At 39.6% G+C, this 14,746-nt stretch overlaps 1 protein-coding gene across 1 annotated transcript in view; it reads right to left on the minus strand.

The window, feature by feature from the left end:
* Nucleotides 1–14,746, minus strand: part of adgrd1 (adhesion G protein-coupled receptor D1) — a 58,213-nt gene that overhangs the window by 29,881 nt on the left and 13,586 nt on the right. Inside the window, exons 5-6 of the mRNA XM_037680696.1 lie at nucleotides 13,587–13,662; nucleotides 10,652–10,793 (exon numbers count right to left, since the gene is read on the minus strand). Of these exons, the coding sequence (XP_037536624.1) occupies nucleotides 10,652–10,793; nucleotides 13,587–13,662 (218 nt within the window). The remainder of the gene's footprint in view (nucleotides 1–10,651; nucleotides 10,794–13,586; nucleotides 13,663–14,746) is intronic.

Below are 14,746 nucleotides of genomic sequence, written 5' to 3' on the forward strand. Positions count from 1 at the left end.
AAATATATATATATATATATATATATATATATATATATATATATATATATATTTGAAGGCATTTTAAACCCTTCTCACACTCTTGCAATATTCTAAACACGGTTTCTAAACTCTAAATGCTCTAAAAGAGCACAGAATGTCATGATTTCAGTTCCCTGCCTCATCTGCTCTTTGCCACCTGCAAGTGCTCTTGGCCACGCCCACTTCCCAGCTCTGCACTGAGAACAGCTGATCAGCTGCAGCAGGAAGCTTATCCTACAGTATGGGCTGCACAAATGAGCAGCAGGTGCTAAATAATGATTAAAAAATGTAAATAAAAATTCCATGCCAATCATGCGGCTCGTCCATCAAAAAGCCAATTGTGTGTCATGTCCAATCTTATTTAGAAAAACTGCGATAGAAAGAGTCTGCAATAAATGAACTGCGAAGTAGCCAGGATGTACTGTATGCTAAACAATAATAATAATAGTAGTAGTATAATAGTAATATAATACAGTGTATTAAACAGCAGCCTGAGCATGAGTCTGTTGTGAGCAGATGGGTATGGTATGGTATGGTGTGGTATTCATTCAACCTTTATTTAGACAGGTAAATCCCATTGAGCCTCAAGGACTCATTTGCAAGAGAGACCTGATTTCATCAAAGAATGATGACAACAATGGACAACAGCAACAACAACAAAAAGTCATACAGATGTTTTTTTTTTTTTTTTACAAATAGGATGGCTAAAAAAAGAAAAGCAACATAAAAACAGCTAGATTCTAAGGCGAATGTAGAAAACTAAAAACAGGAACATGTCTGCATTGATCCCTGCCAGGAGTCTAACAGATTCTTAAAGCCACTTAGAGAGGTCAAGGTCGAGAGCTTCAGATCTTTTTGTAAGATATTCCAGGAAACAGGAGCGGAGTAGAAGGCCCTTTTTCCTAGTTCAGACCGCACTGAGGGAACACTGCAGGTAATAATGTCCTGAGAGCGCACGCTGTAGCTGCACTCACACAGAGACATGAAGGAGGAGATGTATGAAGGCAGCAGACCAAGAAGTGATTTAAAAATGAAAATGTACCAGTGAGAGAGTCTGCCTGAAGTTAATGATATCCAGTTAACCAGTGAATACAGGGTGCAGTGGTGGGTACAGTAATCACAGCCAGTTATGAATCTTAGTGCACCATGATAGACAGCATCCAACATCTGCAGGGTTCTTGTAGGAGCGTTCATGTAAATAATGTCACCGTAATCAATGGAGGGAAGGAAAGTCACAGAAAAAAGGTGTTTCCTAGCATTCTGAGTTAGACAGGATCTGTTTCTGAAAAAGAAACCCAGTTTAACTTTCAGTTTCTTTAACAAGTTTTCCACATGAAGCTTAAAAGAGAGATGCGAGTCGACCAAGATACCCAAATATTTATAGGAATTAACAAACTCAATCAGGACACCATTTGAGGATGAAATCAGAGGAAGAATGGCTGGGACCAACTTCCTATTTGAAAAAAGCATCCCTTTGGTTTTGTCGGCATTTAGAACAAGTTTGAGGTGGAACAAATCTGTCTAGATGATGTTGAATGCAGATTTCTAAAGCTGGAAAGCCTTATCAACTGTTTTAGCTCAACAATAAACAATTGTGTTGTCAGCATAGAAATGTATGGATGCATCAGGAATGTTTTTACCTACAATATGTATGTAGATTGTAAAGAGGGTGGGTCCTAAGACTGAGCCTTGTGGTACGCCATTGTTGACTGTTAAATAACTGGAGGAAGTACCATTATGTTGAACACATTGCCTCCGGTCTGAGAGATAGTTAGAGAACCAACCAATGGTGTGTGTTCTGAGAAACTGATTTCTGAGAGTTTATGACACAAGATGTTATGATCCACAGTGTCAAAAGCTTTAGACAGGTCTAAGAAAAGTGCAGCACAATAATCCTTAGCATCCAGTGCTTCAACAACGTCATTAAGAACCTTCAGTGAAGCAGTCGTTGTTCGGTGTTGTTTCCTGAAACCAGATTGATGGGGAGGTAAGATGTTAAATGAGTCCAGGTAATTTTTGATTTGAGAGTTTATCAGTTTTTCTAGAACCTTGGCTAAAATGCAGAGTTTAGAGATTGGCCGATAGTTGTTCAGTGAGGTGGGGTCACCTCCCTTCAGCAAATGAAGAACAAAGGCTGTTTTCCAAGTGTCTGGAATGGAGTTTTGTCTTATGGAGAGATTGAAGATGTGGGTCACAGGGACTGTGATGATATGAGCAGCCAGCCTTAAGAAATAAGGTGGGAGTTCATCTGGACCTGCAGATTTTTTAGGATCAAGATCTTTTAATAGTTTATTTACCTCACTAACTGAGAATGGAGAAAAAGAGAAGGTGTGATTAACTGAGGATTGACTTGTAGGAGGAATTTGACTTGTAGAAGTTTGGCTATTAAGTGAAATGGTATGGTATGGTGTGGTGTGGTGTGGTGTGGTGTGGTGTAGTGTGGTATGGTAAGGTAAAGTATAGTGTGAAAAGGTAAGGTATGATATGGTATGGTGTGGTATGGTATGGTTTGGTATGGCAATGTATGGTATGGTATAGTATGGTATGGTATGGTATGGTATGGTATGGTATGGTAAGGTATAGTATAGTATGATATAGGGCTTTAACAGACTACTTGAGTAATCTACACATCGATTCCTAGGACATCTATCGAGTTTTTAAATTTCACGCCGAGTATTTGTGGTGACGTCCTTACGCTACCGTTACGTCATCGCGTCACGTGATCCGCACCGGGCGCGAGTTGCAAAATAGATTCCTCCAAGCAGACAGATGGAGTGGAGCAGGCCCAGTCTTGGAAAACAGGTAGAAATGCATCAATAGAATGGAAATATTTCACTAAAGATTAATCTGTAAGGAAACAGAGCATGAATCAACTTCCTGACTGTTTGGAGCTCGTTGCAAACCGGTGTTACACCATATTCTGTGACCACCGTATATTGTGACTGTAGGGGGCGGTGTTGCATGCACTGTTGCAGGTCACAGAATATGGTGTAACACTGGGTCCAATAGATCGAACCAGAACCAGCTTCCTCTGACCTTATTTCACAAACAAAAAGCAAAAATTATTAATCTCTAAACCTATTAAAAAACCTATAAACACATTAATCTCTAAAACTAAACCTAATGCGCAACACTGCGGGCGGTGGTGCGGGGTGATCAACTGCCCCACTGTTTTTAGTTTTGTTTTTTACGTGCCGCATGTTTCTTTCAGTTTTGCAGCTTAATAATAATAACTAATAGTTTTGTTTTTCCTGTGACTTATTTGCAGTATGATAAATGGTAGGAGCATAATATATGCTCCCAATGTTTTGTTGGTCTTTTTTTTGGTAAATAATGACCTTTTTGTGGTTTCATTTATTTATTTATTTTTGCATCATTAAATCCTATGATGTCATCAAGTACTCGAGTTCTACTCGAGTTTTATTATGTTAATGTCGAGTTTAAAAATTATGTAGTCGTTCAACCCTTAGTATGATAAGGTATGGTATGGTATGGTATGATAATAATTAAGGGCTATACCTAGAGTGGTCAAATTTCTGAATGTGGATCTCACAGAATCAGTGGTGACTTTACCCAAAGAAAAATCTGTTTATGTTTTCATATTAAACCCAAAGGTTCTCAGTAAAATGCAGATTTGTCTTGTTGGGATTTATATTTTACAAGAACATTCATATCATACCAAAATCAAAATTTATGGGTACAGTTCTGGAAAAGCTTCACAAAGTCTAATATGAACATGTTTTGAAATTCTTCATAAACACTACCAGACACATATTAAATCACTCTTGTATTTGCAGAAATGTTTCCTTTTTATGTGTTTTCTGGTTTGTAACACAGCAAAAAGTGGCTTTTGTGACATTGGAGTCCTGTTAGCAGGAGAACCGCTGAGGGAAGAGCGGTAATGAGAGTCTTAAAATCTTTTGGCAAGTGAGGAATAGCAATGACCAGACCTCCATCTGCGATTGATCAGTGTGTTGGCTCACACAGCTTGTGTTTATGTGTGTTGCTGTATGGATGGGTGTGGGTGGCTGGGAAAGGGCGATAGAAAGGGAAGAGAGTATTTGACCACAAAGTTTGTGCTGGGAGCTATAAAAAGACTGGCAACAAAGTACAGTTTCTATTGTGATGAAAAGGTCTGATACCAACATGGACTAGCAGCATGATAAGGTGTGGATATCAGAAATGCTATATAAACCTTTTGAGTTAATTTTAGGTACTAAACAATGGATCTATTATTGTCTACGTGTAAAAGAACAAGTCTAGACATGTTGTAAACAGAGGTCATGTGTTTTTTTCCCTTCATATGTATTACTTTTACTTTTATACTTCCTGATAAGTCTTTTTACCATGTTCGAGAAAAAAAAATACTGATAAAGCTATTATTTTATTGAGCTGCAACTGCTGGTGACTAATTAAAAACAGATTGCAACATTTTCACTTGGAATTGAACTGAATATACGTGTTTGCGTATTTTACATGAAATGTGCACAAACGTTGCACAAATTCCCAGATCCCAAAATCTGCTGGGAGTACACATAACTATCATATACCACTGTTACAGTATTTGTAAGACATTCTAGTAACAGAATTGCAAACTTTAGACTCATGCAACTTCTGTTTGACAGTTGCAAGAAAGTTGTGCAACAGTGGTGTTATACATGTAGTTTACAGTATGTGAAAATTGATAAATCTGGACCCTTTAAATACAAGTCCTGTTTCCAGTTTAGTCATTTTTTCAACATCAAATGATGAACCGCGGAGAAGAGGTAAGAAGCCACTGGATGAGGATGCCAACCTGCAGGCCTCGTTGCTACTGCTGTCAAGAATGTCCAGTTCTTGTTGTCTCTAATCAGTCCTAATTTAATGACTACCAGCCAGGAACCCTCACCCCTATAGTCTCTAAATGCTTCGAAAAACTGGTCATGACCCACATCAAAACAACCATCAACATCAATGAGGACCCTCACCAGTTCGCATACCACAAGAACCGATCTACAGAAGACACCATCTCCTCTGTGGTCCACATTGCTCTCACCTAACTGGAGCAGAAGGACTCCTACGTCTGTATGCTCTTTGTGGACTTCACGTCTGCCTTCTATACCATGATCCCCCAAACCCTGATGGACAAACAACTCACACTAGGACTAAGGCCCTCCATTTGCAACTGGGTCCTAGACAAACAGACTGCAGTCAGTGAGGATCCACAATTTCTCCTCCTCCACCATAACCCTCAGCACTGCCTCCCCTCAAGGCTGTGTGCTGAGCCCTCTCCTGTTCACTCTGCTCACGTATGACTGTGCACCCATCCAGGCTGTCATACTGTAACGTTTGCAGATGATACAGTGGTAGTGGGATGCATCACAAATAAGGATGAGTCCAGCTACAGGCAGGAGATGGAACATCTGGAGAGCTGATGCAAGGAGAACAACCTTCACATCAATGTGAATAAGACGAAGAAGATGGTTGTGGACTTCAGATGGAACAAACGCACTAACAGGTCTATTTCATTGCCTGCACTTTGGTTCTTTAAACACCAAGTTCATAACAAAAAATATATATATATTTTTTTCAGGTTTAAATATTTTAAACAACTAAAAAAAAGCATATTTAATTGATAGAAATTAATTTATTTTAAGTTTTGAAGTAATTTTAAACTACAGATGAAAGCCATTTCTATTAGCTTAGTGCAGAAACTGTGGCCATTAACAGGCCAAAAAAAGTCCATCCATCCATCCATCCATCCATTATCTTTACCCGCTTGTTCCATTTTGGGTCACGGGGGTCGCCGGTGTCCATGTCCAGCAATCACTGTGCGAGGGGCGGGGTACACCCTGGACGGGTTGCAAGTCCATCACAGGGCCACATATAGACAAACGAGACAAACAACCATTCACTCTCTCACTCACACCTAGGAACAATTTAGAGTAACCAATCAGCCTAACATGCATGTTTTTGGTCTGTGGGAGGAAACCGGAGCACCCGGAGAAAACCCATGCATGCACGGAGAGAACATGCAAACTCCACCCAGAAAGGACCCTGGACCGGGGTTTGAACCAAGGACCTGCTCGCTGAGAGGCAGCAGCTCTACCAGTTGCGCCACCGTGCTGCCCGCCAAAAAAAGTCTCCCTCTCAAATCACACTTGCATAAAAGGGCAATAAACGTTAAAATAAATAAATGAAGCATTATAAGCATTATAAATCTCCTGATAATAACTGTACATCAGTGTGTGTAATTTTTTTGTTTTATGGGTAGAGTAAGCTGTTTCCTTCACTTTAGCAAGGCTAAAATAACCAGCAGTTACCTATAGCTCTATATTGATCATAACCTAAAGATACAAAATAGGCTGCTTTCCAATAGCAAGCAAACAAGTAAATATTACTGATGTTATATTTGGTTGTTACGTTACAAAATAGAAGAAATAGTAAGTGAAGTGAAATAATGAAGGTTAGCTTAGCTGTACTGTTCCATCAACTGTATCTCCTTAGAAACTCTTTTATAGTTAAGAAAATTAACCATGTAGAGTAAAACTGCATGCCACAATGAGCTTTTTAAAGCCTTTCAGATTTAATAAAGCATCATCAGCTTTTCCATTCATTCACCTCAACGACAGGATGAGAACAGACGACCCAGCAGCAGTGTATTAATGTGTAACTACAGATCTCAATGCCCGCTCACTCGTTGTTTCTTTTGCTCTTCTTTGCAGAAGGCCTCTCAAACTAAACCAGAATCAGACAGTTGTGATAAATCACCAATGGAGCCAGACTCCAATCAACACTACAGTTGTGAGGCGTGAGAAAACATGTGGGCATGCAAGTTGTTTCTCTGAGCGTAAAGGGCATCAATCAGGATTGCAAGGTCATCCTGACATCAACCACATAGTTTTGACCTTAGCCAAATGGAGAAGCTGCCATGACACAATGTTATTTACAGCTTGATGATTCCATCAGTCTAAGGTCGTGGATGTTTTGATCAAACCGAGTGTCAGATAAAGAAAATTGAGATTTGGGTCTGTTCCATGAATTGACTGCTGCAGATAGTACACAAGACTTGTTGTAACCAAGACAGCATGAAAAGATCGCCGAGGGTGAGATACATTTTTTGTTTCAGACCTCTGGGGGGTTTAATGAACTCACTGAGCACTTGTCTGAAAAGGGACTTCATTCAGATGGTTTAGATCAGGGCTATTCAACTGGTGGCCCGGGGGGGCCAAATCAGGCCCATGAGTGAGCTCTGTTTAGCCTAACAATGGGTGCATATTTGATTAAAACTAGATTTTAAACCATAAAACAAACTTACTTAGACAATAACTGCTGGATGTCTGGCCCCTGACCTCTTGGCTTTCAGTAACTGTGCCCCCCCAGCTATGGTTTAGATGTAAATTTAAAGAAACAAAAAAAGTTGTGTTGTTCGGTACCATGGGAGGCTATCTTTGAGGTTTAACAGACTAGCATATATTAAAAAAATACCACAAATTCATAAATTGCAACAAATATATTTGTGAAATTTGCCAACTTTCCCAAAATGCTTCAAAACCTAAATATGTATTTTGTTAATTTCTTTGGGGGAATTTCTTTTAACTACTATAAAGAAAATAATTTATAGTGTAAATAATAATAATAACAATAATGATAACAACAACAACAACAACAATAATAATAATAATAATAATAATAATAATAATAATGTGTTATGTGTTGTCATCATTGTATGTTCCCATACAATGGCAAAATTGGCTTTCTGCATTTAACCCATCCACCACCAGGTGGAGCAGTGGACAGCTATGGAAAGCACCAGGGGAGCAACTGGGGATAGGGTGTCCTGCTCAGGGACACCACGAGCTGTGCAATGATTGGGGATCGAACCTGGGACTTTCGGGTCCTGAGTCGGCTGCCGTCCAGGGGTGTCAAACTCACTTACAAAAGGGGGCCAAAATTTAAACCTTTTTCAAACTAAGGGCCAATTTCTGAAACTCCATCAAGTCAAATCAGATATCCAACAACTTTTCTTGGTCACAGGTTCCTCAACAAGAGTTTGATTGGTCTCATTTGATGTTCTCTGTTGTGCTTTCAACATCATAATCAAAGATTACTGAGAAAAATCAAGAGATAGAAGTATTTTACGTTTCACATATCATCTTGAGGGCCAGATAATATGTCAACGAGGGCCACATTTGGCCCCCGGGCCTTGAGTTTGACACGCTCTATACCATCTCAAGAATAACTCCATAGTTGATAGAAAATATAAACAAAACTTGATTTTGATGACACACTTGTACGCAAAGGTTTGTGTAGATTTGTTTTAACTTGTCCTGACCTTGATTTAAATGTTTTTAATCCCACTGAAGTCAGTAGCTGTTGCAGGTCAAAGGTCACACATGTCCAGCTGTGGGTTTTGAGCCTATTCTTGCAGATTTGGAAAAATAATCTGGATGTTTTAATGGAACTGTAAGATTTCACCCTCACCTGTCACAAGACAGCTGATTTATGGCAACATTTTCAGATGTGTGTATTCCTGTAGGTCACCAGTCCATCCGGGACAGCATACACACATGTCAACCTCAAGAGCCGCAGGCCAAATCTGGTCCCCCAAGATGATAATTTTAATATAAAATATTGTATCTCTTCTATTTTTTTTAACTGATAAATACAAAATTTAGTACAGACTTCTCTTACTAGCTGGTTAACTTTGAAGTCAGAAAGAAGGCTGGATCATTCTGTCATTATTGATTCTGATGTGGAAAGAGTAACAGAACGTCAAACAAGACAGATCAAACTCTTGTTGATGAACCTGCAACCAATAAGAGATCTGGCATCTGACTCAAGTTAATGTATCAGCTGAAAGTGGCCCATGGCTCGGACAAAGTTTTTAAATTTTGGCTCTGTTTGGTAGCTGAGTGTGGCACCCCTAAAGGATGGATTGTGAATGTTTCAAAAGATAAGCGTGCTTTTTTGGGGGGTGTGGGGGGTCAGAATGGCCTGGAAACCAAAGATTTGAATCCTTGACCTTCATGCTGTTAGACAGTCATTTTCTGTGTATCTGTGCCTCTTAAAAACTTTTAAACAAATCAATAAGTTTTGTTGCCTTTAGAAAGCCTTAAGACTTTATCAGAATCAGCTTTTATTGTCATTGAACAGAAGCTCAACAAAATTTCATTTCAGTACAGCCCGTCCAAAGAAACACAAACCACCAAACAACATAGACATGGGTAGACGGGGTGCCTGACAGGGTGCCTTACTTGAACAGTTTGTCAAATGGCCACAAATGGTACTACTAAGACCCCCCCCCCCCCCTGTTCAAACTCTAAACAAGCTGCCAAAACATAAAAATTCTCAAATAGTAACTTTTTAACTAAATCTGACTACAAACCATAGCAGAAAACAAATTATAGCAACACTGGCTGTTTCTAGACACGACCCTAGTCCAAAAGTGTTTAGTTTTGAATTACAGCAGAACTCCTCCACATAAATCATCGTCTGAGCTAAGTTAAGTTGAAATGTGCTGGCACTGTGCATACTGGTCAACATGCGTGCATATTAAGTCGAACAACATAAGAGGAAAAGAATGAAAGGAGGAGAAAACAGATTTATCTTTAAAGTAACGCTAACGGCAGTCCAACTATAATAGGAACACCTCAACTCAAAAAGCCACTGCTGGTGAGCATCACTCACACTCCTGCAACAAAGAAGATATAAAGTCTCTCCCGTGGTGTCTGCTAAAGCAAACAGAGAAATCACTGCAACAGGAACCAGGCCAGATAATTACAGCAGAAACATTCAGTTCACCAAGGAAAATAAAGGCAAACAAAGCAACACTTTTGTGATTTCACGAAACCGCATGGGCTTCGCTTTTGTACTTTTATGAGAGGGAAGAAGGGGAAAAAATGCATCGGTAAATTCACTTTAATGGAAAGTAAGTCACTCTAGCGGGACTTTTAAATTAAACAGGACAGCATGTAGTTGGGGGAAGGGGGAGTGAGCAATCTGGTTTTATTAAATGTCTTATGTATGACTGTCTAACCCATTAAAGCAAAAATGAATAAATGTATTTTAAACATGAGTGAGAAAAAGTTTATATATATATATATATATATATATATATATATAATCACTGTAGACCACAGCATGACACATTTTCAAAGTAATTTCCATTATGAGTTGTTGTAATAATAATCACAGTGGTAAACTGGCACAGCCACTGTCATGAAGCACCAAAGAAAAAAAAGTTAATAAAATAAAGTCATTGTTTCTTTTAAACCGCCCTAATCTTACAATTCAAATGTCCTGAATCAGTTTGCTTTCTGGATGCCACATACTCCGTGAAGAAAGACTTAAGAGAGATTTTAAAAAATTGACTTTGCTCTTTTTGCAGCTACAAGCCCAGCTGCCCACGTCTAATCTGGGGCGAACACTCGTCCTCTCACATAAGTCTATTATAGATCTCACATGGAGGCATCTAAGTGATGAAGCCACATGCAGACCCTCAGGTGAAGATGCACGTCACACAAACAGCTAAACAAGTAATAGTAGCAGTCCATGTTCCTAGTTGGACTCATTCACAGAGAGAGTAAACAACTGATGAAGACATGCACTAAAGAAGAAGAATCCAGATGTGGAGCAGGCTCATATTTACCAGAACGTGGGTGAGGACGATCTTGATGACCGGCGCTCCAGAGAGATTGACTGACAAAGCTGGTAAAGGCTCCACTTTGAGAGAGATCAGACAGCTCGCTACCTGTATCTGGTGGTTCTTGTAGACAGATGCTTCATTAATCCTGAGTCAAAAAACACATGGAATGATAAAAATAATGTCAATAAAACACGTATATAGTAAATGACTTTAATTTTCAAATCTGAGAATAAGATTTTGTTGAAAAATGACAGTGAAAACTGTTTTGGTCAAATCTTGAAGAAAAAAAAACATTAAGTAAACAGCAATTTCAACAAACAAGCAATTTCTCGTATCCATTTGTGCTCTGAATATGTGTTGCATATGTCTCTCAGCTACTGCCAGCTCAGGTTTGAGCTCAATATCTGTAAAAATGACTGAACTGTAGTCATTTTTTTTTGGTATTTGCTGAGGTTCATTAGCTGTGGCAGCCATTTGGGTTAACTCCAAAAGTGAATGAGTTGAAGACTCACCCAATGATTTATTCCAGAATGTTTCAATTAAAATCTGTTCATTGGTTCATGAGATATTTTGCTAACAGACAAGGTTGACTTTAATAGTTAATGCCAAAGTTTTACACAAAACTCCTGCATTCATCCAACCTTTATTTATACAGGTTAATCCCATTGAGCCTTGAGGACTCATTTACAAGAGAGACCTGATTTTAATAAAGAATGATGACAACAGTAGACAATCATAAAAAAGCATACAAACTGAGAACAAATAAAAGAAAATAGAATTAAAAAAACGAAACAAAAACAGCTAGGTTGTAAATCAATGCAGAAAACTAAAAACAGAAACCTGTGTGCATTGGTTTTTGCCAGGAACTTAGAAAATGTTTAAAGCCCATTAGAGAGGTCAAGGTCAAGTTGGGGAGTGGTGGCGCAGAGGTTAGAAGATGGGCCTGTGATTGGAAAGCCGCAGGTTCAACTCCCGGTACCGTCAACATCAAAATGTGGGTGGAAAAGAAGAAACACCCACACCTGCCTCCACCCTCATTCGCCCCACTCTAGGCCCCTGAGCAAGGCCCTTAACCCCCACCATCTGCTCCCTAAACAGGTGTCTCTTGAAAATGAGTTCTTGTGACTCACTGAGGCTACCTGTATAAATAAAGGGTAAATGAAAAAGGTCAAGAACTTCATGTCTTTTTGCAAGATATCCCAGGAAACAGGAGCGGAGTAGGAGAAGGCCCTTTTGCCTAGTTCAGTCTGCACTGAGGGGACACTCAATGTAATAATGTCCTGAGAGTGCACGCTGTAGCTGCAGTCATGCAGTGACATGTAGGAGGAGATGTATGAAGGCAACAGACCAAGAAGTGATTTAAAGATGAAAATGTACCAGAGAGAGAGTCTGTGTGAAGTTAATGATGTCCAGTTAACCAGTGAATACAGGGTGCAACGGTGTGTAAGGTAGTTACAGCTAGTTATGAATCTTAGTGCACCATGATAAACAGCGTCCAACATCTGCAGGATGCTTGTAGGGATGTTCATGTAAATAATGTCACCATAGTCAATGGAGGGAAGGAAAGTCACAGTTACAAGGTGTTTCCTAGCATTCAGAGTTAGACAGGATCAATTTTTGAAAAAGAAACCCAATTTAACTTTCAGCTTCTTTACCAAGTTTTCCATGTGAAGCTTAAAAGAGAGATGCGAGTCGACCAAGATACCCAGATATTTGTAGGAATTGACAAACTCAATACGAACATATTTCGAGGATAAAATCGAAGGAAGAACTGCTGGGACCAACTTGAAAACAGCATCCGTTTGGTTTTATCTGTGTTTAGGACAAATTTGAGATGGAACAAATCTGACTGGATGATGTTGAATGCAGATTGCAAAAGCTGGAATACCTTAGCAACTGTTTTAGCTTGACAATAAACAACTGTATCATCAGCATAGAAATGTATGGATGTATCAGGGATGGTCTGACCTACATTACTAATGTAGATTGTGAAGAGGGTGGGACCTAAGACTGAGCCTTGAGGTACACCGGAGTTAACCGTTAAATAATTGGAAGTACCATTGTGTTTGAACACATTGTCTCCAATCTGAGAGATAGTTCATGAACCAACCAATTGTGTGATCTGAGAAACCAATTTCTGAGAGCTTCTGACATAAGATGTCATGAGCCACAGTGTCAAAAGCTTTAGACAGGTCTAAGAAAACTGCAGCACAATAATCCTTAAGCCTTAATGAAGCATAATCTGTTGGTTCTCAAAGTATGTGCTGTTGTTCAGTCTCAGGGACTATACCTTTTAGGTCTGCATCTATGAACATGGACTGAGAATTAGCCGTGGTGTCCATTTTGAACTGAATTGACTCCGAAAGATATTAAAGTTGTAGATATCAATCCAAGGTCTTTTTTGAAAGTAACAACAAAATCTGTTCAGTGGTTGAAGAGACATTGAGCTAACAGCCAGATAGAGTTACCACATATGCACACACACAGATGTAGGCAGAAACATTTTCACCTGTCTTTCATTTTTCTGCAGGGGATGATGGTAAAAGAAAGCGACAGGCAAACTACTAAATTCCCAACCCAGTTACTATATACCAGTAACTGGGTTGAGATATTTCTCTTTGTCTTGACATTTTCTAAAGTAAAAAGTGGGAAAACAGATTGCTCAATCTCAGCTTCCCCATGTTTGATAAACATAATTGCTGCAACAGAGCTGGAACAAGCTGATCCAGTGATGTGACAATAGCTGAGAGGGGGTGGTGAGGAGGGGGACAGATATGCTGCACTAATGGCAGGGTGTATCAGTCAGTGGATGTTGAGTGCTGAGATGAGAGATAGGCAGAAAGGACAGATAAGCTCTTGACGGGCTGCTCTGAGGTTCAGGAAGCATGGGTGCCAGTGGACATGGTTCCCACAGGAACATGTCACCCTGTCTTCCTACCTGGTCTTGACAGGGCTGATCTCTTTGTAGTACTTGTGCATGTTATGGTAGAAGAGGCCGACGATGGTTGTCTGGGCTGAGGAGAAGAAAACACAGAGGTTGAGTGTGAGAAGAATGTACAACAGGGCTGCTAAAATGCTCACAAAGAAGGGAAGTTAATTAACGCGGCCTTGCCACGGCACACCATGACGTTAATAGATCTGGGACTCTCACAAGGGTGAAAGGGAGAGAACCGTAAACTACACAGATGCGGGGGAAAGCTTATGAAACAGCTACATGACTTCACCGAGGGACTCCAGGAGGTCTGGTCTCCACATCCCCCAATCTGACCTATCGTTCAGCTGGGTCCCATCACAATACGGCAAGATAAAAAACGAAATGGGAGGAAATCCTTAATGGCCTTGTTCCTCTGTTCAAAGGCCATCCAGCTGATCCCCACGGACAAGGACAACAAAAGCTGCTTAGGTTTAAGAAATGTGTGTGTGTGTTGATAGAAATATTATTTCAATGGAGTGCCTCCTTACAGGAGAGAGCAGGGTGGTCATTTTGTTTGTTCAGCTCTCCCAAGAAAATGTTAGAATAAGAACACAAACAGTAGCCATTCACACTGAGGTTTTACATCCTCTGGGCTTAATTTAGAGATAAAAGCCAATCCCTTGAGAACTTTATAGCACCAAGTATTCACGGCTATGATTTAATTAGGTCCACACTGTTATGTGTCAAGCAATCTGTTGTGCTACTCATCCTAAAATCAATTATAAATCATAAACAGTTTATTTGCATGCCAAAATACTGCATGGAAGAGCCAGCCAGCAAATATGAAAGCAAACAAATTGAGATTTTAAAGGCTAAAGTAACTATTTCTCTCCCTTCATTTCTTGGTAAATGGTAAATGGACTGTACTTCTATAGAGCTTTCTATGTTATCAATATATTCAAAGCACTTTACACTACAATCTGTGCCCTCATTTACCCATTCAAACAGCACTCTACTAGATCTTTACAAAGAATAATCAGTGATTGATCACAGTCATACACTGATGGGACACACATCGGAGGCAATGTCTGTTTGGAAGAAAAAGTATTTCTATAAAATACTGTAAAGCCACATGAAAGCTCCACTCCTATATTGTTGTAGTACATAAATAAACACACACACAC

Source organism: Nematolebias whitei, chromosome 8 (genome assembly GCF_014905685.2).
Source record: "Nematolebias whitei isolate Nwh7 chromosome 8, NemWhi1, whole genome shotgun sequence".
In the NCBI taxonomy this organism is placed as follows: Eukaryota; Metazoa; Chordata; class Actinopteri; order Cyprinodontiformes; family Rivulidae; genus Nematolebias; species Nematolebias whitei.